Below are 25,195 nucleotides of genomic sequence, written 5' to 3' on the forward strand. Positions count from 1 at the left end.
TAGCACTCTGACTGCTGATGAATATCAGAAAGATTCTAGATTTGGAAATCTCCCTCCAATATTTCTTGAAGGAATAAAGCAGATACATTTAGGTGCATATATATGAAATAATACACCAGACACAATATACAATTGTTCCTTGTAAGCACTCTTAATTGCTCCAAAGCAGAATTCTGACTCAATCTGTTCTAAGGAAGAGCTTTTCCATATGAAATAATATATATAACTTATAACTGGTTTCCCCGACTAGGACTTCTGGCCAATTAAAGCATGCTCTCCCATTATAATATTATTAAAAGTAACATAAACATTTAAAGGTTTAACCTGTAAGAACTTGCATAGAAATAAGTAACATGAGTTTACATGGTCTGCCAGGTGCTGATATACATTAAAAGCTTATAGTATTGACATTTATATTTAATATAAATGCCAGAGCCATCTGAATCCCTCTGCCAGGCTAATGAAAATCTGAAATGTGATCTAAGCAACATCATGTAGAGGTTGGAACTAATGAATAAAATAGGTTCTCTCAATTACATGTGGAGTATTTATTGTAGCAGTGGAAAACTAATATTGATACAGCAAATCCTATATTCATATACGGATATCTATGCTGACAAATGAACTGAAAGGTACAAATAATTACCTGAATGTGACATTTTAGGGATTCCATAATTGCTCCACTTCTCAGAGATGTGTGTATGATCAAAAGTTTGGGGACTGAAATAATACTTTGGAAATGATGAAGCTTTTCTGTTTTTCAGATGAATCTCTCTCAAACTAGTCTCCTTAACACTGTATATACATTCCAGTGCTTCTGTGACTTCTGGACACTCCTGAGAGGCTTATTTTGGAATTTCTGATAATCCCTGTGTCAAATTCTGAATAATTTCTTCAGTCATTACGTATCAATGACGTTTCCCTTCAAGAGGGCTTTTTTAGCTTGGGGGGGGGGGATCACAAGCTAAATCCAGTGAGTTGGTGGAAGGGACTATGGTAATGATGTGCTTCACAAAAAATTCTTGCACGGAAAGCGCACACTGACAATGCCCCCCTCCTCTCCTCCCCCACTTCTGGTGGAGAGCTTCGTGTCCAACTGAATCAGTAGCTCTATTCACTTAACATTGCTTAACACCACCTTAACAAATTAACCCCATTATATTAATGTGGATTCCAACCACTCTCTTCCCTTTTCTGGATATTCTCATCTCTCTGAAGAGTGATGCCATTTTTACTAAATTATGCAGAAAACCCACAGACCTACATAATTATCTTTCATTTGTGTTGATAGAATGTGCCACATGATCAAGAGGTCCATATGCACATAACTCTTAAAATTTTATAATCTATATTTATTATTTGTATAAAAATCTTGTATAATAAATAAGACAAAATATGAAAATAAACTGTTAATAAAGTGAGTATAAAATTCTAGCTCAATTCAGTACAATTTAACACAATTTGAAATATTAAGAGTCAAGTCATTCTTAGGAGAGCTTTGTACCTCTTAGCCCCTGGGCAGGGAATATTGTTATCCAATGCATCAGGTTACCTTCCCTGCCATCATGGAGGCAGATGCTCAACCATCTAACTAATTGAGCTTTCCTTTAGATTACCTTTCTTAAAGAACCTTAAAATACTTAAAAGTAGGTTCTGTGTGAGAATAAAATTTTCAAATTGTTTAAAGCATAAGCTAAATTTGCAGATCTACATAGTTGTCACTGTAGAGCATAACATTGAAGTCGGATTCTGGTTCTCTGCAAGGGTATCTATCATCAGTTACTGTGCCCACTCTACTTAACTTGAGTTTTGGGCCATGCCCAGTCATTAGAAAATAATCATATATCCCAAACTGCAATCATGGCTTGTTTCTATAACTAACTATAGTGACAAGAGAAAAGAAGGGAAAAAAAAGTCTCTTTTTCTTTGTCAGATTTTTTCCAGTAACTCTGCCATATTTTAATTAATTCACCATTCAAATGCCTCTTGACATGACTGATATGGAGATTTTCATGGCTGACTGTGCTGACTACCACAACCTGACCGTCAAGATCTCTAATGAGGTGCCTTACTTAGTGGGACTTGTCAGACCTGTTCTAATAAGCTGGTCAGTTTGATAACACTACCCAACATGATTTTTACCTCCAGCAAATCAATGGTTGTTTCTGGTCAAGTTTTATGTATAGAATTTAAAATCAATCATAAAAATTTCCTATCACATCTCAGTTTTAAGATATAGATAGATAATTGGATTCTGTACAAAGATATCATTACTGTTTGAAATACAATTTTTAAACTTATTAACTTTTGATTGGTTTTGTTTATTGGGCTAAAATTAAGCAAGTACATCAATACTGTTCTTGTAATATAGTATATTTTGATGCACTTTTCCAGACAAGTCAGTATTTTTATTAATTTTATTACACCATTCAACTGTTCAATATATAGTGTATGATAAATAATGCAACAAGAATTCACCTTCTATTCAAATTTACCAATTGCTTTTACTGTTTTTAGGTTAATGCGTTGTTAAATTCAAGAAGAAAAAGCACAGAACTTGCATCAATCACCCAGACAACTTCTGCTATGTTTGTGGACACTTAACCCCAAAAACTTAGAGGAAGAAAATATACAATGCCAAAAAAGTTGCATATTCATTGTACTTTGGCTGCAAGATCGGTGACCAAAAAAAAAAATTTGGGCTCCACATATATCTTGTATTACTTATACAACAAACTTAAGGCTGTGGTTATATGGCAAGCTGAGAGAATTATCTTTTGCCCTCCCTATGGTGTGCCACAAACCCAAGAATCATTTTGACAACTGCTATTTCTGCATGACAAAAATAAAAGGTATTTCGAAAAAAGAGCAAGCACTGCATCAAATATCCCATCAGCAATTAGGCCAGTGCCACATGGTAAAGAGCTGCCAGTACCTGTGCCACCAAAATCTTGAGGTATTGGAAGCAATGATGAAGGTACAAAAGAAATCGTTTTACCAGATGTTGTGGAACCATGTACTTTGCATGATTTGGACTATGAGCTAGAAAAAGAAATGGCCCCACACTACATTGAACAAGAAGAATTAAGCGACTTGATCAGAGACTTGGGCTTACCCAAAGAGAAGGCTGAATTACTTGAATCCAGACTACAACAGTGGAACTCACCAAAGATACAAACATTACAATATAACGTAAGCGAAATGAAGAGTTTTCAAGATATTTTGCAATGGAAAACAACATGTGTGTCTGCAAAGACATCACTGATCTTATGCACGAACTGAACATTGATCACAATATCTCTGAATGGCATTTGTTCGTTTATGCCTCAAAGCTAAGTTTGAAAGCAGTATTGCTTCATAATGGAAATACTTTACCATCAATTCCTCTTGTTGATGCTGTTGGCCTGAAAGAAACTTATGATAGTATGTCCCAGATTCTTGCTGCTATACATTACAATGACTATTGTTGGAATATTTGTGGTGATCTCAAAGTGATTGGACTGCTGGTTGGGTTGCAAGGTGGTTTCACTAAATACTGTTGTTTCCTGTGTTTGTGGATTAGTTGTGAAACAGCGAAACACTGTCATACAACACTGGGACAAGAGAGATGAATGGCAAAAAATGTAAAGTATGTTCCATTGGTTGATCCACAAAAGGCTTTTTTTCTCCCTTTACACATGAAGCTTGGATTGATTAAGAATTTCACTAAGGCACTGGATAAAGAAAGCAGAGGATTTGCATATTTGCTGAAAATGTTTCCAAATTTATCTCATGCAAAGCTGAAGGAAGGAATTTTCATAGGTTCTCAAATTAGAAAGCTCCTAAAAGATGAAGAATTTCAAAGAAATCTGAATGATGTTGAACTGGCTGCGTGGAGATTTTTCAAGGCTGTGGAAAATAGATTTCTCAGAAAGAGAAAAGAAGAGAACTATGAGCAACTGGTGACAAACTTGCTGAAATGTTACAAGAACATGGGGTACTGAATGTCATTGAAAATGCATTTCCTTCATTCCCATCTGGATTTCTTTCCTGAAAACTTAGCAGATGTCAGTAATGAACAAGGAGAGCGCTTCCACCAAGATGTATCTGCAATGGAAAAATGATATCAAGGTCGCTGGGACTCTTCCATGATGGGAGATTACTGTTGGTTCCTTAAACGGGAAAGCAATCTGGAGTATAAAAGGAAATCATTGAGTGGGAAACATGTCTAAGTAACATATATTCTGTGTAATAAGTATAAAAACAAGGAATTTAAAAAATGTGTATATCTTTGGATGTAGACATGACAGAAGTAAAAGTTGATATTTTCATAATCAGAACATTACTTTTGTTCAGAATAACCAAATTTTGTTCCAGAGGTATGACGAAAAAAAAAAAATTTGATGGGTAGTGTATTCAGATCCAGTATTACTCTCTCTTGTTATCTCTCTAACATGTTACTGTAGAAAACAGTTATTCAATAAATCCACAAAAAAAAAAGATTTCTGAAAACTTGGACATTAAGTCTGATATGCCTTCATCAATATCATTGATAGAGGTATGACAAAAAAAAATTTTGTCAAGTAGTGCAATTTTTCAGACAAAACCTGATAGTTATTTGCATTTGTAGAAACAGTTCAATGGGCACAGACTATGCCCAGAAGGGCAAATTTCTCTGATTAAGAATAATTTACTATGACAAATAATTCTTAATAATAATATAGTGAAAAACCTCCCTTAATTGGAACCTCTCTAAAAAAGACACAGACTCAGGCTTGGGTTCCAGCCAAAAGTGTTGGAAATTACACATTAGATAACCTCTCCAAAATTTACGCCCCCTAATACAGACATGGACACTTTAATAGGTGTTATTTTTTGGTATCATATATTTTCAAAGGTAACTGAACACATATTTGCATTTTGTTGGCTTTTGTAATAAAGGCAAGTGAAGGTCAAGGTCATTACAGTGATACTAATTAAAGGCTTGTGATGGCTATGAATTACTCATCGTCTTAATACCAAACTCACCATTTCTGGTAAGGAATGTTTACAAATTTATTTGGGCTGTCAATGCAGTTTCACTGTTGCATGTCACTTAGCAAGGCAATAAAATTGCCACACTTAGAAATGCTGTTTCCAAAATTAAAAAAAAAAAAAAAAAAAAGTTTACAAACAGACCAATCAATCAGCTCATGAGGAATTTTATTTTCCATAAACTTCCTTTACAAAATGAAAATATTATTGTGTGAATAGGTACATGAGACAGATCTGAAACTCTATCATTTCCAGATGATATGAGGATTTTTTTTACTCACTGATCAGAAAAGCATAATCTACAATAGCTGGCAACATATTGCTAAAATGCAATCATGGAATTTACCAACCATGAGAAAGCAGGCACAATGCGGACTTTCATTCAATGAGCTGCAGTATGCCTCTACTGTTATCTGTAAGTTTTGAACATGGTTTATGAAGAAATCAAGTAGACCTATAGTTCTGCAGTGGTACAGAAAATTCATAAAGGCAGCCTTGTGCATCATCCTGGCCAAACAAAAGCAGCGGAGCTGGTTCAAAGAAGTTTTACATGAGGCCCAGGAAAATCCATATGACATGCCACTCATAAGCTTAACACATCAATGTCAATAGTGTTTAATATATTACATTACCTTCTGAGCATGAAATCATACAAGACATACAGAAGCCATTAATCAGTGACAAAACCAAGAGTATTTTGTTGGTAAATTTCTCTATGATTAGAGTGTTGCAATTATGTTGCCATCTGCAGCAGATTAACTGGTAAATAAAAACTTAAAAGTAGCTTCTATCACTTGGAAGGGGTTTCAGATTTGATTAATGTACCCTATAATGTTTTAGGCATTCACACAATAATGTTTTAGTTTTGTAAATAACCTGTAAATTATTCCTGTACATTCAATAAAAATGCCATGTGATGCTTCACATTACTTTCATAATTGCTTTAGTGACAGCAGAGTCCAGATTTTTGACCGAGAGATGATGACAGTTTTCCTGCGCCATTATGTACCGCTTTAACTTGGCAGTGAGAAATGGTGGTTGTTTAAGAGGCTACATATGAAGTTTGTTCATGTATACACATTTCCCATTGGTATACTGGTCTAAATTTTCCTGGGCATTTGATTGATTACATGCTAACTTTTTTAAGAAATGGAATTCCTTTCTGTTGTTGCAGAGCTATATGCAGTAATTTAAAAGGGGAGGGTTTTGACCTTTTAAAGGTGGGGTTATTCTATTATATTAAAAGAATTCTGTGTGAGCAAAAACAATGAATATGGACTAAAAATAGCAAGTGATGTAATTATCCAAAATGAAAATTTCATTTTCATTTTGGATAATGCCAAACAAAGCTATTTATATTTTTTTTTTACTAAAAGTCATGTTATTTATTAAAAGTTAATTAATTGAAACATATGCATACAATTATAATAATGAAAAAAAAAAAAAAAAACTCTGAATAAAGTGCACAGCTACAGTAAATTTCGTTTTTTGAAATTATTGAAACTGGCTACACAGACCTCTGCAAAGTGGACATTTCTGTCCAGCGGACACTTTCTTCTGATCTGGTGTTGTCCACTTTAGAAAGGGGTTCACTTTATTTATACCTCTAGTATACTTAGCTCTGGAGGAATGGGTCAAGGCAGGACAAAGATTTTTAGAGTAAATTTAAACTGTAGTCTTGTATACCCTATTCAACTCTGATAACCTTCCCAAGCTTAGCTCATTAGAGTTAATTTTGTTTTTCATGTATTTAATGTGCTCTGTAAAATATAAATTCTCTTCATGTCACAACCCCAGGTATCTTACCTGGTAACCTGGTGGACATATTTTGAAGAGACACCTCCAGTCTAACAACTGGGGGTTGAGTAAGAGAGATATTACCTTTTAATAACATTGACACAGTTTTGCTCAGTTTTATGAGATTCAGACCATTCTCTGAGAACATTCATTGCATTAGGAGCAGAGTATTCAGTTTGCTTCAAAATTGAATACTGTTCTCCACACAATAAAAAAACCATGTCATCAACTTATCCTATTATGGCTCTGTACAATAAAAAAAATCCATGTCATCAACAAAATGTTGATGACATGGATTTTTAGAATATCTATTATGTGACTTCTTCCATGCCATAATCTAAAAATTTGTCCAGAATCATGTTCCATGTGGCAGGTTCCAATACTGAATGCTGGGAACAGCCTCTTTAAATCTTTATTTCCTTCTACAGATGTTTCACTGTCAGTGCCACTCTTTGATCTGAAAAATAATTCCTGAAGATATGAATAGAGTATAAATTACTAGGTACATTAGTGGTCTAAACCCTGCAGGGGACACTCTCCGGCAGTAAAAAAAAAAAAAAAAACACTTTATTGGTATTAATTCAGACTAATTCAAATATAGTAATGCCTTTTCTTGTCTTCCATCCTAGAAGAAAGAATCCTCAACATATGTTTGCTATAATAATTTCACTTGTGAACTCTATATTTTAACACTACACAAAAATTTGCTGTTGGTACACTGCTCAGTCAACAACATTTTATCATTATTGTGAACGAACATTAGGTACAACATATCATTTGCAGCTAAATATGAATTGAAACTACAGATAAGTGTAGTGAACTTGATAATCAGATAAGTGTATTGAATATCATATGATGTGTTTTATGCACTTGTGTCTTTGGGATATTTATTATGATATAATTTGAAACTAGTTTCTAACAAATGTTCTTTTTTTTCTTTTTCTTTTTTTTAATTCTAGACAAAGAAGTTTCCACAACTCCAGAACCTTTCAGAGGTAAGGATATTTTCAACCAATGTTTCTTATTGTTTTACTCTAACTGGTTGCAATTAGCAGCTGGTTAGAGTGAAACAATAAGAAATAAATAATAAAATATTTGAAATAAATAAATTATAAAAACAACATTATGTTTTTATTTGGAAACTGTGCACCCAAAACTCAGTCAAGTTACTTCTCTGCTATGCACTCATTTATCGATAAATAAAATCATGTTAATGAATCAGTCGGATGTCTCTCATCATTTGTTCATATTCATGACTTACAATTACATGTCAATCAAACATGTAACTATAAATCATGAAATAAAGTCAAGGAATAAAAAAGTTTTTCACTGGTAAGTGAAAAATATATAGCATATAGGAATATATAGTTTCTATAGTATATAGAAATAAATTCCTGTATGATCTGTAAACCTGAAATGTGAGCAATCTTGAAGGCAAACAGGCTTTCTTTTTAACTTGAGGCTCATACTGTACTTCGTTGTGTGAAACCTTAGTAATATCATCTACTGGAAAATGTGGCTGTCTTTTGGATGTGAAATGATTTCAATAGGATGTATCTGTATATGTTCTGTATTCTCTGTACACCTGTGGAAAGTAGTGGTGTACATCCTGCATGAAAATTTTTGGCTGATGTCCCAAGCACATACCTTACATAAGGGAATAAAAGTTAATTATATAGAGAAATTGGCAAAAAAGAAGACAGGCAAATGATGCCCACTGATTATAGAACATACTGTGTTCTCTGTACTTTCTGAAACAACTGGTTACCACAGCTGATGAAGCATTCTCAGTGCTACTAACAGAGCAGGCTACCAATACACTCATCATTTATTCAGCTTTTCAAATTCTTTACTTGGTTAACTTTAATTCCTATATGAAGTATATCCTTCCAGGTTATTGTCAAAACTTCATAAACATGATGCACCAACAGATAAGATGAAAATAAGAAACTTTTATTTGAAAATAAATAAATGGACTAAGGTAAAGAACGCCAACACGAGAACCATGGCAAACTCACCAGAACAACTGGTTTACCACTACTGTAGTTTCATGCTGCATGTTCAGTAAACAGGCGATGCATGCTATCGGTCTGGAGCAGAAGTCGAGAACAATATATTGATTGACATGTAAGCATGACAGTTGTACTCATTGATGCGTAAACACAACAGATGATAACATCATAGCATAAAATGATCAATTGACATTATGATACATATATATATTAAGAATTTTTCTTTCTTTCTTTTCCTGTTATTTCCTAACATAACCTTAATGGTTAGGTTAGAAAACAATAGAAAAAGAAAGAGCTAATTTTAGAACGGGATGTGCACTTTAGTCTAATCAGTTAAACTATGGTGAATTGGGGTGCTGGTGAACTGTGGTTTTTTTTAATAGACTAATATTTGGCTAGTGAAAAAATGTTAGATTAGTTTACGCCACTAATTCGGGGCAGATTCAAGCAAAAAAACTGTGATCATATACGATACCACACACTAAAGATTATGGACACCGTTTTTCACTTGAATCTGTCTCGAATTAGTGGCATAAACTAACCTAACCTTTTTTAACTAGCTGAATATTAGTCTATTAAAAAAAAAACACGGTTCACCTGCACTACAGTTTAACCAAATAGACTGGAGTGCACACCTTGTTCTAAAGATTAACCAAAGAAAAAAAAGATTCTTTATATATACAGGGTGTCTCAAAACTATTGGTACAAATGTTTAGGGGAGGTAGGTAACATCTAAAGGAATGTGAATCGCATAGGAACCCATAACCGGAAACGTCACGGGGAAAGTAGTAGCAGAGCCAGAAATGACACAAGATAGTAATTAGTGGCAAACATTTATTTGACATAATATTAACAATGGAGTATGAAATGGATGCATTTCATGATCAGAAATCTGTTTGATTAGTATAGTATTATCAGTTAATCAGTAAAATTTATTAATCTTATTAAATTTTCATTCTTAATTAAATTATACTTAAATGGAATCATGATCCAGATGAGAACAGCAAAGCAACGAACATAATAAAGTAGCTGTAGTACTGCGGCTCGTGGAAGAACCGAAGGTGATTCTCCAATGCATCACAGTCTAAAAAATGTGTGAAATGTGAAAGGTTTGCAGACCTTTCTAGAGAACAGGATATGATCTAGCCAAGGAGGATGTCTTTGTGTGTGCTAGGTGCAGAGACTGAAGAAATTAGGTGCCAACTCAGCATTCTGATGGGTGTCGATGAGAGTTTGAGGTGTAGGGTAAATGCCCTCAAAGAAATTAATATGAGGGCCAATGAAGCTCTCAACTGCCCAACTCAATGCCAGAGCTCACTCCTGTGCATCAGGCAACACAGTGGCAATTTCCAAGACAGAATGCCCTGGTCTCACAAGAACTAGTTATTGTTGGTGACTCTGTTGTCAGGGAGAAGGGGAATATATTATACAAAACGGATAGGTGGAACAGGACCAGGGTATGTCTGCCAGGGGCAGTTGAGAGCTTGATGGGCACTCATATTAATTTCTTTGATAAAAGGTGATATTGTTGTACACACTGGCACAAATGACCTTAAGAGTAAGAGATCTGCAGATTTATTTAATAAGTACAGGTCAATGCTGAAAAAAAGTCACAAGTTAGGATTAAATTTGAAAGTGTTTGCAATTCTGCTCAGACACGATAGGGGAGAGTATATGATGAGAGCCTTGTCAATCACTTCGGCCCAGGAGAGATTGTGCAAGGCTCACAGGATAGCATGTTTTTCAGCATAGTCTGTGCTTGCTAACAGGAGAGACTACTTCTACAAGGATGGGATACACTTAAATAGAAACAGTGCAAGATTATTTGCTGGTGCTATCGAAGCAGTGTTAGGTGGGTTGGAAAACTGCTAGCTTGGGGAGACTCACAGACTAATAGCATTAGCATTAGAAGAGGCATATGATGCAAGAAAGCAAGCTTATGCAGCATCAGCCAAAAAAAAAAAAAAGAAAAAACCACTCCCATTTCATCCCTCCTTTTGTTCGAAATACCTGTCCAGCCGAGCCTTAAATTTATTTAGGCTATCAACTTCCACAACAACGGATGGAAGTCTGTTCCACCAACCAACTACCAGCTGGCAAAGATAAATTTCTGCACATCTATCCTACATCTGTCTTTCCTCAATTTGAATTTATGTCCTCTCAGGTGATTATTCTGAGCAAGAGGAAGAATCCCATCAGCATTGAGCATGCTCAAACCATTCAAAGCTTTATACACCTCTATCAGATCACCTTGCCAGTGTCTAGTCTCCAAACACTGTAATTTGCAAAACTTAACCCTTTCTTCGTAAGAGCAACCCTTTGTTCCATTCACTAATCTTGTTGCCCTTCTCTGTACTCGTTCCAGCAGCTATACATCCTTCTTGAAATGAGGCCAACAGACCTGTAGACAGTACTCAAGGTGTGGCCTGACCATTGTGTTATACAAGGGAATAATCACATCCTTATCCCTGTTAGAAAAATTCCTGTATATCATTGACAAGACACCATGAGGTACCCTTGCAGCTTATCTGTACTGCTCAGAAAACTTCATATCTGCCTGCACAATTACCCCCAGGTCCTTTTCATTCTCTACCACTGTCAGTGTAGTACCATGGAGTTGATATGTTGCTCTGGGGTTGCTGTTTCCCATATGTAGTACTTTACATTTGTCAATGTTAAACTTCATTTGCCACCTCTCAGCCCATCTGCTCAACCTTTCCAGATCCTGTTGCAGCAGCATAGCACCAGTAGTGTCCTTAACAACCCTTCCAACCTTTGTATCATCTGCAACTTGGACATTAAGCTTGATATACCATCATCAATATCATTTATAAATACAGAAAACAATAATGGACCCAACACTGAACCCTGAGGGACTCCACTAATAACATTAGTCCACGATGAGTAGTGTCCATTGATTACCACTCTCTGTCTCCTCCCACTCAACCATCCCTTTATCCACAGCAGCAATTTGCCTCCAATGCTACACTGCTCCAATTTGTGCTGCAGTCTTCCATGTGCAACAGTATCAAAAGCCTTTCTAAAATCCAAATATATAATATCAAAGTTATTCCCTGCATCCAGTTCTTTTGTGACTGCATCATAGTATCCAATCAAATTGGTCAGACAAGACTTCCCCTAAACAAAACCGTGCTGTGTCTGAGCTATAACTGAAGTCTTGTCTAGATGATCCTGCAGTGCTTCTTTAACCAGTGCCTCCATTAATTTTCTGGGAACAGAAGTTAAACTAACAGGTCTGTAATTACTTGTGTCGCCCTTTGATCCTCCTTTGTGAATTGGGGTCACATTTGCACATCTCAAGTCCATGGGTACTTCCCCTGAGTCCAAGGAAGCTCTCATAATTATGGCTAAGGGTTTGCTTACTTCCTTTGCTGCCTCCTTTAATATAACTGGATAGATCCCATCCACCCCAGGTGCCAGGTGCCTTTCTTGTGTTTATCTTCAACAATTTCTCCTCCACTTTACTCTCAGTTATTACAAGATTATCTAGCTTACTGCCAGAGTTGAATACACCTCTGGCATTCCCCTCACTGAATAACTCCTTATGTGTGAATGTTGATGCAAAATATTCATTTAGTTTGTTAGCTACCTGAGCAGGATCATCAACAGTTGAACCATCGATATCCAGTGGACCAATCTGATTCATTCTGTTCCTTCTAGAGTTTACATAGGTAAAGAACTTTTTTCTGTTTTTTTTGCATCCTTTGCCAAGGATTTCTCATAATCTGCCTTTGCCTGCCTAATCTCTTCTGTGATTTGGTTACGGACCAAATCACAGAATATGATAACTTATATCTATCATAGGCTCCATATCATCCATTAATTTGTATGTATCCCATGCATTTTTCTTCTCTGCTATAGGTCTGTTTGGCGCCTCCGTAGCCAGGTGGGAAGGAACAGCAGTGCGTAGTACATGCTTCTTCATTAGACCGGGGTTCAATCCCGTCACCACCAAATACGGAGGATGCGGAAAGGTCAAGGAATGACCACCGCATATCCCAGAGCAATATGGCCTTAGTTGCTAAAGGTGACTATGGTGGTCTGAGACAGTATTTAAATTCTATACCGTGGGACCACCTGATGATGGTCCCACGGTATTCAAAATGGAAAGCATTTTGAAGTATCCAATTTGATTGGATACTATAATGTGGTTACAAAGGAACTGGAGGCAAAAAATAATTTTGATATCATATACTTGGATTTCAGGAAAGCTTTTGACACTGTTGCACATGGAAGACTACTGTACAAATTAGAGCAGAATGGTATTAAGATTAAGTTGCTACAATGGATAAAAGGGTGGTTGAGTGGGAGAAGACAGAGGGTGGTAATCAATGGGTGCTTCTCTTCGTGAACTAATGTTATTAGTGGAGTTCCACAGGATTCAGTGTTGGCCCACTGTTGTTTTGTATATTTATCAATGATATTGATGAAGGTATATCATGCTTAGTGTCAAAGTTTGCAGATGTTGGCAGGGTTGTTAGTGACAGTAATGGCAGTGTGCTATTGCAACAGGATGTAGAAAATTTGGGCTGAAAAGCAGATGGGCTGAAAAGTGGCCTTTTCAGCCCGTTCTTCCACTTTCTCAGATTACAAACCTAAGGGGACAAAAATTCAAATTGAGAAAAAAAAGTTGTAGCTACAGAAATGCCCCCTTTGAAGGTCCATTATATAATGGTTCTTATGATCCACTTTATACTATATAATTTAATATTAATGCTTCCAGTGCTGGACATATTAATCTTTTATCGTGATAGCACAATGCATTAAGCATAGTGGCATTGATGTTATCATATGTCACATTTATTGATTGTATATTTCCTATGCCATTCTGCAGATATGTCACAATGAAAAGGTTTCTTATATTAAGATTTCTGCATTATTTTAGCTGGATACCAGTGGAAAATGTATTCAATTTGAGCTGAAATTTGGCATTACTCATCTTTGATGTTCATTGGTTGTATCAGAGTGTTACTGATCTGTTTATTACATAAAGTTAATTTACTTTTTTTCAAAAAACTAAAGAAAGCAGGACTATAAGCCCTAGGTACTCTTCATTTAGTGTTTGTAGGCCGCAAGTACTTTTCATTCCGAGGCCTCTCTACATTAAATCAAACATATTAAAATGTCCTTTTGTTAAATCTGATTTTTTTATTTTAAGGAGATTCTTCAAAACATAATTTAGAGCATTTCTACAAATTTGGATTTGAAGTTATTTCCACAAAACGTATTCCAGCACTAACTTATTTGCAGTATGAATCTGATGATGATGATGTTAATGGTTTTGCTAACAGAAAAAGTTGAAGGAAGAATTTATCTTAGAAATCTGTATTTAAAAATTAGTTTGTAGAATTTTATTGTTTTAATAAGATCATTGAATTCTATCTGAATTATATATTTTTTGGGTCCCTGTTTTTTCATAGGCCCTAGGCATAGTGCCTAAACTGCCTAATGAAAAGACAACCATGAAAGAAAGAATAAATGATTATGAATTATCTTTATGAATTATCTTTATTATGAATTATCATTATTATGGTATATAGTTAATTTAAGTAATAGCATTTAAACCTTTATATTTTTAAATTAATCTCTTACAAATCAGTTTGATTACAAACTGATTCATTATCATTTTCAGGTGTTACACTACCTCCATATATTGTTCCTGGAGAAAATGAAGTAGTAGCCCAAGTTAAATCCAACGTTACTCTTCATTGCATTGCAAGGGGTAACCCACAACCAATTGTAACATGGACCAGGAATGGACATTCTCTGAAGACAGGAGTGGAAAATAATGTTTTGTTGATAAATGGTTCTTTATACATATCTGATGTTACTCACAAAAATGCTGGATATTATAAATGCACTGCTGATAACGGAATGGGAAAAACTGCCTCTCACTTTATCACCTTAGTGGTGTATCGTAAGTAATAGTACATCGAAACCTTTGTAGAAACTTTTTTCCCATATTAATAATACCATCAGATATGCAACTTTTATATATTAATTTGTTCTATTTAAAAAGTATCTCATCAATTTTTTTTTTTTTTTTTGTCAGATATAGTTTTACTGGAAGGTCAGAAATTATTTATGTTTCTTTGCAAACCTGCCATTAGTGAAAACAAAGAGATTTCATAAAGGCAATGAACTATTTTGATTAGTTTATTGGTATGCGGTTGGTTGGTTGAGTTTTTTATTGGTATGCAAAGTACAGTTAGACCCCCAGAAAATCCCAACAACTAAATAAAACTGACTGTATTTTCGATTTGAGTATCGAAATCTAGCTTTGGGCTTGGATTTTTCAGTTTGGGAGGAGTTCTATAACTTACCATGGGAGGTCCAAACTACCACTGGAGAGCCCAAATTGTACTACACTGAAGAATTCTTTTATTGTTATTGGGATTGTTTGAGATCTAAATTGTACCAGTTGTTCTTTGCATACCAATAAATTGATTAAAATACTTCATGTGGAAAAGTGTCTTTATTAAATCTCTTACTTAGTAGTACTCCACATAATGTCCTTCTCGAGTATATTAATGAAAATTAAGACATTAGCATTCCTTTGTAACTTTCTAGCCTTCACCAATTGAAGAAAATTCAAAAGATAGAAGTATTTTCTAAAGCATTAATTCGCTTACAGTGAAATGTGCTACACTTCTTCAGTGAGTTGGCTGGGTAGTGAACCACTTACAAATAAACAGTACATCTCAAAAAGAAGTATGTGCTATTTTTTTTTAAAGGTTGGAAATAAAAATCAAATCCTGAAAGCTTATTAACAAAGAATATTTCATTGCATTGCTCAGTGAATAAGATTTAGTGATATAAAATTCTTCAGAATAATTTTTAAAGAATATTCTCAAGGATATTTTGAACATTGAGAATTTTCAAGAAATTTCTTCCTAGCCAATTCACATATGGATTAGAATAGGCTGTAGATGAGCATCTATTCTTCCATGGATTCCTTACTCTTTAATAATTTCCAGAATAACTCATGGAGGTTACTTTGATTGCTTTATTCCATGCTTAAAGATTTACTCTTATACAACTTTTTGAGTCATAATTAAAGGTGCTCTGAACCTACTGGAAAGTTTGAGTAGGAAGTTACTGTGTTCAGGAAGAACAAGGTGGGTCGGGGGGGGGTCATGCTTCTTAGCAAAAGCTCTCTGAAAGTAAAGACTGTACCCAGAAGCAGATTGAGTTCAGATGGACAATAAAGCTGTGCGATGCAAGATAATGTGTAGTAAAGGGAAGTGACAGTCGGGGTATATTACAAACCAAGCAGTTCTGTGAAGTATAACAAAAAATCTCTCAACTTGAATGGGCAGCCAACTGTGATTGCCTCATTATGGACAGCTTTAACCACCTGCCTCGTAGATTGGAAATCATGGACAGGCAGTATGCCATAGGGAAACAGATTTTTGAGCCATCTGAATGATTGCTATTTATTCCAGAATGCCAGACAGGCATTCTGGGGCTCTAATATCCTTGAATAAGTTCATACAAAGGATCTGAACTGCATCCAAAGTTTGGCAGGAAAAGGTGGGCGAAGGCTGAATACAAGAACTCATTAGCAATGTAGCTAAAGATAGAGATGAAATTCTTTTCGTATGTGAATAAAAAAAAAAAGAAGAGAGTGAATCAGATAGATTCCTTACTTATTGAACTGGAGAAAGATCTGTGGAAAACTTGCTGGGCAAAGGTAAGGCTCCAGGAGTGGATGGTATATACCCTACTATGCTAAAATGGGCTGCATGTTAGTTCATTCCATTTGGGGCAATTAATGATAGATTATGGGATATTAACCCCCCCCCCCCACACTGGAAAAGTGCTAACATCTCCCCAGTCTACAAAGGAGGTGACAAACACATGATAGGAAACTACAGACCCATTACTTTGACTTCAGTGGTGGATAAGTTCATGGAGTCTCTGATTAAAGATAAAATATAGGGCCACCTTGGTAAGAATGTTATCCTCAGTGTATGATTATCCCACATCAGACAATTAACTATATGTTTTAATGATATATGATTGTTTATGAAGGGGAAGTATGGATGCAAGAAACAGCCATGACATTATTTACCTTGACTTCAGTAAAGTTTTTGATACAGTTACCCATGAAAGGTTATTATATAATTGGAACAAATTGCAGAGATGAGGGAAACCCCTGGTACCATCAGACAATTAACTACAGGTTGTTCTCAACTTTACGAGGTAATTCGTTCCTAGTGCGTGCCCGTAAAGCAGGAATTTATTTCCCATAGACATAAGGTTAAAAATAGGGGTTACGTTCTCAACAATGAATGAAATTAGTTAGCTAATTAGTTTATGTTTAAACAATGATTGATTTATTCAAAGAAATGAAAACGCAGCATGTAAAAGCAAGCAAATTTTAATAATACAGAAATTATTTATGACTTACAAAAATGTTAAAGAATGTTTATTCTTTATCATCATCAACTAAATGCACACTTGTTCATTACTCATTATCGGCTCGGCACTCGGTTTATTGCACAAGGAGTCGTCGTCTTCAGTAATGTTTCAAGAGGCATTTGTTTCCAAGTTAATCTCTTTTAATTATAAATTTCACGATTGCATGCATAAGCATTTTTTAACGGCACACACAAATTGCAACTAACAGGATTCGTGTGGAGTAACAAGTTTATGAAGCTTAAAAAAAAAAAGGAATGAAGAGAAGATTCTGAAAATTTATTTATGTTTTCTATACGATTGAAAATTTCAGTGAAGGGGAAACACATTTTGCCATAATAACATAAAAACCCACACAATTCCAGCTATCGGTACTATTGCAAATGCAAGAAGATCGATAGAAACAGAAAAGCCCAATAAACCAGAAAGCGCAAATAGTTTTTATTGTTTTATGGTCATGACCTCCAGAAATGTGCTTTATAAAAATATCACAAAGGCATTCAAAATTGGTTCTTATAATAGAACACATGATAATGATGAAAGTGTAGTGCATTTTAGTGATTTAGCATTAGTATTAGTAGAGGCATATGATGCAAGAAAGCAAGCTTATGCAGCATCAGCCAAAAAAAATTAAAAATAAATAAAAAATAAAAAAACCACTCCTCTATTCGTTCAAAATACCTGTCCAGCTGAGCCTTAAATTTATTTAGGCTATCAACTTCCACAACAAGGGATGGAAGTCTGTTCCACCAACCAACTACCAGCTGGCTAAAGGCACATTTCCGCACATCTATCCTACATCTGTCTTTCCTCAATCTGAATTTTTGCCCTCTCAGGTGATTATTCTGACCAAGAGGAAGAATCTCATTGGCATTGAGCATGCTCAAACCATTCAAAGCTTTATACACCTCTATCAGATCACCTCTCCGGTGCCTAGTCTCCAGACACTCTAATTTGCAAAACTTAAGCCTTTCTTCGTAAGAGCAACCCTTTGTTTCATTCACTAATCTTGTTGCCCTTCTCTGTACTCGTTCCAGCAGCTCTACATCCTTCTTGAAATGAGGCCTCCAGACCTGTATATAGTACTCAAGGTGTGGCCTGACCATTGCCTTATACAAGGGAATAATCACCTCCTTATCCCTGCTAGAAAAATTCCTGTATATCATTGACAAGACACCATGAGCTACTCTTGCAGACTGTCTGCACTGCTCAGAGAACTTTATATCTGCCTGCACAATTACTCCCAGGTCCTTTTCATTCTCTACCACTGTCAGTGTAGTACTACGGAGTTGATACGTTGCTCTGGGGTTGCTGTTTCCCATATGTAGTACTTTACATTTGTCAATGTTAAACTTCATTTGCCACCTCTCAGCCCATCTGCTCAACCTTTTCAGATCCTGTTGCAGCAGCATAGCACCAGTAGTGTCCTTAACAACCCTGCCAACCTTTGTATCATCTGCAACTTGGACATTAAGCTTGATATACCATCATTAATATCATTTATAAATACAGAAAACAATAATGGATCCAACATTGAACGTGAGGGACTCCACTAATAACATTAGTCCACGATGAGCAGTGTCCATTGATTACCACTCTCTGTCTTCTCCCACTCAACCATCCCTTTATCCGCAGCAGCAATTTGCCTCCAATGCCACACTCTCCAATTTGTGCAGCAGTCTTCCATGTGCAACAGTATCAAAAGCCCTTCTAAGATCCAAATATATAATATCAAAGTTATTCCCTGCATCTAGTTCTTTTGTGACTGCATCATAGTTTCCAATCAAATTGGTCAGGCAAGACTTTCCCTTAACAAAACCATGGTGTTTGTACAAGCTGTAACTGAAGTCTTGTCTGGATGATCCTGCAGTGCTTCTTTAACCAGTGACTCCATTAATTTTCCTGGAACAGAAGTTAAACTCACGGGTCTATAATTACTTGTGTCGCCCTTTGATCCTCCTTTGTGAATTGGCATCACATTTGCACTTCTCCAGTCTATGGGTACCTCCCCTGAGTCCAAAGAAGCTCTCATAATTATGGCTAAGGGTTTGCTTACTTTCTTTGCTGCCTCCTTTAATATAACTGGATAGATCGCATCCAGCCCAGTTGCCTTTCTTGTGTTTATCTTCAACAATTTGTCCTCCACTTTACTCTCAGTTATTACAAGATTATCTAGCTTACTGCCAGAGTTGAATACACCTCTGGCATTCCCCTCACTGAATAACTCCTTATGTGTGAATGTTGATGCAAAATATTCATTTAGTTTGTTAGCTACCTGAGCAGGATCATCAACAGTTGAACCATCGATATCCAGTGGTCCAATCTGATTCTTCCTTTCCTTCTAGAGTTTACATAGGTAATGAACTTTTTTCTGTTTTCCTTTGCATCCTTTGCCAAAGATTTCTCGTAATCTGCCTTCGCCTGCCTAACCTCCTTTGTAACTTGGTTACAGATCAACTTGTATCTATCATAGGCTTCTGTGTCACATGTTAATTTATATGTATCCCATGCATTTTTCTTTTTTGCCATATGTCTTATTAGTTTATCTGACATCCATTTAGGCCTAAACCTTGAAAAATATTTCTTAGTTGGTATGTAACGCCTAGTAACTTCCAAGATAAGTTCTTTGAATGCTTCACATTTTGAATTTGCTCTTTGTAACATCATCAGTTGGTCCCACTGTATAGAATTTAAATACTGTCTCAGACCATCGCAGTCGCCTATATGAAAGCAAAAACCATTCCCTTTACCCCTGATGGTAGTTACCTCTTTGAGTAAGTCCCAATTCAGCACACTGTGATCACTGCCACCTAGTGGTTCCTTTATCTGCAGATTCTTAATGAATGAAGAATCACTACTGATAATCAGATCAAGAGTATTACTCCCTCGAGTTGCCTCCTGAACATGCTGATGAAGAAAACAATCATCCAATAAATCCACTAAAGCCTTGCTAGCGTTGTGAGCGACCAACCCACAAATTCCAGTCAATATCTGGGAAATTAAAATCCTCCATTATAAGACTCTCTGATTTACTGGCCCACTCTATTATCCTGTACAGTTTCTTATTATACTCATCAGAGTCATTATGCCTATAGCACACTCGTACTCTCAATTTTGATCTCCCAATGCTTATGTCACACCAAACTGACTCGGCACCGCACTGTCCAGCGATGTCGACTGGCTTCACTTCCTTGGATTTTATTTATGTGTTTCTTAACTAATAGCATAACCCCTCCTCCCTTCCTATTCTGTCTGTACACATTGTACTCCCCAAATTCCAGTTCTGCATTCCTTATATCTGTGTGACACCACGTCTCTTATATCCCAACAATATCTGCCTTTGATGTTTTGAGCAATACCTCAAATTCATCAAATTTATTTACCAAACTCCTATCATTGGTGTACACGCAAGTATACATACACCTGTTCCTATTCTTAGCTACCCTAACACAACCCATGTGTTTACTTGTACCACAATGAATCCCAACAGTCTCTGAAATATCCTGCATCTTGTTTTCCACGCTGCTGCTCATTCCAATAGAAGCAGTGCAAGAATCACTTTCAACTCTGCCAGTGGCTACTGTTAATCTATTAGTCCTTGTATCCCCCCCAAGCTAGCAGTTTTCCAACCCACCTAACACTGCCTCGATAGCATCAGCAAATATTCTTGCACCTTTTCTATTTAAGAATTGGTAACTAATACAATTTACAAACCACGCTCACAACTTTTTATATGGCCTTAAGGTCATGGTCGTGACCTTAAAAATGACATTTTAGAGAGATAAATAGCTTAGTTATACAGTAAAAGTTTCAACTTCTGAGATCTTGAAACAAATTACCAAAAAAGAATTTGTTATTGGGTTCACATTACGATATTTTAACAATACGATGGTGTCTCTGGAACAGATTAATATCGTAAAGCGGGGTACACTGTATTGTATAACTATGCACGTGGTTTGGAATGTGGTAGTTATGAATATTTACCATTAATTTATGCAATTCATGTTCATATTTTCAATATTGTTGATACTTGATACTTGGGGGGAAAAAACTCGTAAAGCGAGAACTGCCTGTATATGATTGTTCATGAAGGGGAAGTATTGATTCAAGAAACAGCCATGACATGATTTACCTTGACTTCAGTAAAGTTTTTGATACAGTTACCCATGAAAGGTTATTATATAACCGGAACAAATTGGAATTAATTGCAAGAGCCTTAGTTGAATCAAGGGCTAGCTAAAAATAAGAGACAGAGAGCAGCTATAAATGTATGGGCATACCTCAGGGTATACCGTTATAGCAAGTGGAGTCCTTCAGGGATAGGTGTTGGGGCCACTTCTGCTTCTTACCTTCCTCAACACTGATGAGCTAGTGCAAGAGGAAGTTGTTATAATTTTCTGTTAATTTAAAGGCAGGAAGGATGGTTATCATCCAGAAACAGGCCATTTTTCTTCAAAATGACTTTTTATATGGTAATACAAGTGATCTGAAAAATGGCAACTGAATTTTAATTCTTTAACTATAACGTTTAGCAACAAGGGAACAGAAATCCAGGAATTACTTGAAAAGACTTAGGGGTTACAATCCAGTCATACATGAAATTTTCCATGCAGTGTACACAGGCATCTGGGAAGGCACATGGTGAGACTGTATTTTGAATATCGTGTTCAGGTTAGCAGGCCACACTTGAAGAAAGACATAGTACCTCTACAAAGAGTTCAAAAAAAGTCTAACCAAATTGTGCTAAATGTGCTAAATGATGTCCATATGAAGAATAGCTTTGAAGATGTGAACTGCAAAGCTTGACAAATACACACCTTAAAAAAGGGTTCCAAATGAAACAAATGGATTTGGACAGTCACTTTTTTTGGAGACAGAGAAGGTATAGATAATAGAAAACTGTGCCCCTTTCCCTCCAAAGTCTGCTTGCATAATTTTTCTATTATAATGCTATTCATTTCTTATAAAGAAATGAATATAGAAAAATATTTAAAATACAGAATAAAATGATGAAATTAGTTATTAGGTATTTTAATTCCTAATCTGAATCTTTAAAAATTTCAGTGTCTGACAACACTTCAGCCATTATTATGTTCTCTAGAACTGAATGATTGGTAATATGGGTATGGAAACTCTCTCGGTTGGTGGCAATACACACACACACACACACACACACACACACACACACACACACACACACACACACACACACACACACAGAGAGAGAGAGAGAGAGAGAGAGAGAGAGAGAGAGAGAGAGAGAGAGAGAGAGAGAGAGAGAGAGAGAGAGAGAGAGAGAGGCTTGCAGGAGTAGTGCCAACATGCAGTATGCAGTATATTGTTTGTGATTATACTCAGTTTAAACCCAGAGCAAGTATCTTTCTGCCAAACTGCAAGGTCTACCTGCAAATAAAACTGTATAACAAATGGCTTCTCAAAAAAATTCGTCTAAGGTAAAGAAAGCCAACACGAGAATGATGAGAAACATCGGATAACTTACGCGGAAAATTTGTTTCCCGACAACAGACTCTAGTTCTGCTCGCTGGTAAACAGACAGTAGGTGTTATCGGTTTGGAGCCAAAATTGAGAAGGATATATTGATTGACAGGTAGGCGTGGCAAACAGTGAAATGATTGGTGGTAGGTATGACAGATGACAAGCTACTGTGTAGTCATTGGTTGGCATATTATAATGTATTTATGAGTAAAGAACAGTGCATAACGTGGTGAGGGGACCTCCCAGTGATGCTGCTGGGCTTCCAGATTAACATCACTGGGATCTAATGCCCATACCTTGGTTCCAGGGTTACATCTTTGGAATCCGGTATGTGCAGCTGTGCGCTGCGATCCATGGAATTCGGAAAGGGGGATCCTGGTGGTTGAGGGGCCCAGCCTTAATACACCACTTTGGCCCCTGCTTCGACAAGACAGTGGTCTTGTCGAAGCAGGGGCCCGGACCGGCCCGACTGGGATCAATTGGCGGGTGGTTCTTACTGCTAGGGTCAACTGCATTCCAATAAGTCTCCCTCCCTTTGGTCCTGGGACAGGATCAAGGCTTATTGGAAATGTGGGTATGGTGCCTCTAAGCTAACTTGGCGTCCCATTCATGTATGCAGTACCTGCTAGTTCACGAGTGGTCGTCCCCTCGTAGGGCTCCGTGGTGGGTGAGGTACTTAGGGCATTGAAAATTTTTATTTTACTCCTATGAGTATTATAAATTCAAATTCTTCTGGGGCCCCAACAAGGCCCCTACCTAATCGAGATGATGATGCAGAAAACACCTCTGCAAAAAGAGCCAGGACTGAGGATACACCACCACCACCATCATCAGTGACACCGCTTTTCCTCATTCTCCATTCCACAGGAGAGCAGTCAATTGGAAAGATGTCACCCTTCTTTATCCAGAAAGGATTAGAAGAGTTGGCAGGTCACCCAAATCTGTAAAAAGACTGCATTCTGGCGACCTTTTGGTCGAAGCTTCTACCACAAAACAAGCGGAAAAAATCATAAAGTCTACATCCATAGGGGGGAATACCTATCACCGTAACCCCCCCACAAAACTCTGAATTCTTCACGTGGTGTTATATCAGAGTGGGACCTTCTTCATGTTTCTGAAGAAGAGATCTGCTCTGAATTAAAAGACCAAGGAGTGACAGCTGTTAAGAGAATATCGATACGCAAGGATTGGAATCTCATCCCTACCCGAGTTCTTATCCTTACGTTTAACACCCCACGGCCTCCAAGTTCCATCAAAGCAGGCTATCTAAACTGCCCAGTGAGGATTTATATCCCAAACCCACTACGGTGTTTCAGATGCCAAAAATACGGCCACTCACAAACATCTTGTCGTGGTAACCCTGCCTGTGCTCGATGTGGTGTTAAAGACCACGAGAGCAAGGAATGTTCAGCTCCAAAACTGATCTGTGTCAATTGCCTAGGAGAGCACTCCGCCTACTCTAGAGCATGCCAGCGGTGGAAGGATGAAAAAGAAATCCAAAAACTGAAAACAGAGCTGAATATCTCCTACCCAGAGGCCAGAAAACGTATCCAACCAATAAATAGCGGGAAACCTTCATATGCCCAGAAGGTTTCTGCTAAGTGCACTATCGGAACACAAACCGAGATGACTATACCACCAAGAGAGTCATTCACTCCGATTGCACGCTATTTATTGAGTTCACAAAAGCCCACCAAAAAAACACAATCGGCTGCCACTCCTATATCCATACCACCTAGTGCTCCATCACTACCAAAACCAAGTGGTAAAGAAAAGCCAAAACGTTCAGAAGAGTCGCCCGTGACACCAGAAACAATGGATGTAGAGAATAAAGAGGTATCGGATAAATCAGTCTTGGAACTCTTTGCGGAGGAAGAAATGGACACGGGACAGCATCCATTCTTCCTCAAAAAAGATAAATCCAAGACTGACAAAAGTAAGCCCTCAGCACCTCGGAAGCCGCCTGATGGACCCACCAAGCCAAAATAATGCCTAAATTCCTACAATGGTATTGTCGTGGATTCCAGCAAAATACTGATGACATCAAGGCCCTCCTGCAAAAGCACGAGCTAGTTTGCTTTTGCTTGCAGGAGACTTATCTAAAGGCAAATGATGATCCCGCCATGCATAACATCACAATTTTTCGTAAGGATAGAATTGCGGATGGTCCTGCTCATGGAGGAGTGGCTATCCTTGTGAGTAACAAGACCCCAGTTCAGCCCTTGCTAATTACAAGCAGCATAGAGGCTGTTGCAATTTGCCTTACAGTGGGATTTTTATTAACCGTGTGCTCTATTTATTTTCCACCTGGGACTGACATCTCCCAGGAAGACCTTGATGATCTTGTAACGCAGTTGCCTCCCCCTTTCTTACTTCTCAGGGATATGAATGGACATAAACCCTGTGGGGTAGTGCTAACATCAGTGGAAGGGGAC

The 25,195-nt window shown here is 36.9% G+C and overlaps 1 protein-coding gene across 1 annotated transcript in view; it reads left to right on the top strand.

The window, feature by feature from the left end:
- Window positions 1-25,195, top strand: part of LOC150084650 (papilin-like) — a 967,274-nt gene that overhangs the window by 883,180 nt on the left and 58,899 nt on the right. The window contains exons 34-35 of the mRNA XM_090376529.1: window positions 7,770-7,805; window positions 14,476-14,760. Of these exons, the coding sequence (XP_090232655.1) occupies window positions 7,770-7,805; window positions 14,476-14,760 (321 nt within the window). The remainder of the gene's footprint in view (window positions 1-7,769; window positions 7,806-14,475; window positions 14,761-25,195) is intronic.

This window comes from Mastigoproctus giganteus, chromosome 6 (genome assembly GCF_048544385.1).
Source record: "Mastigoproctus giganteus isolate SK-2022 chromosome 6, ASM4854438v1, whole genome shotgun sequence".
NCBI lineage: Eukaryota > Metazoa > Arthropoda > Arachnida > Uropygi > Thelyphonidae > Mastigoproctus > Mastigoproctus giganteus.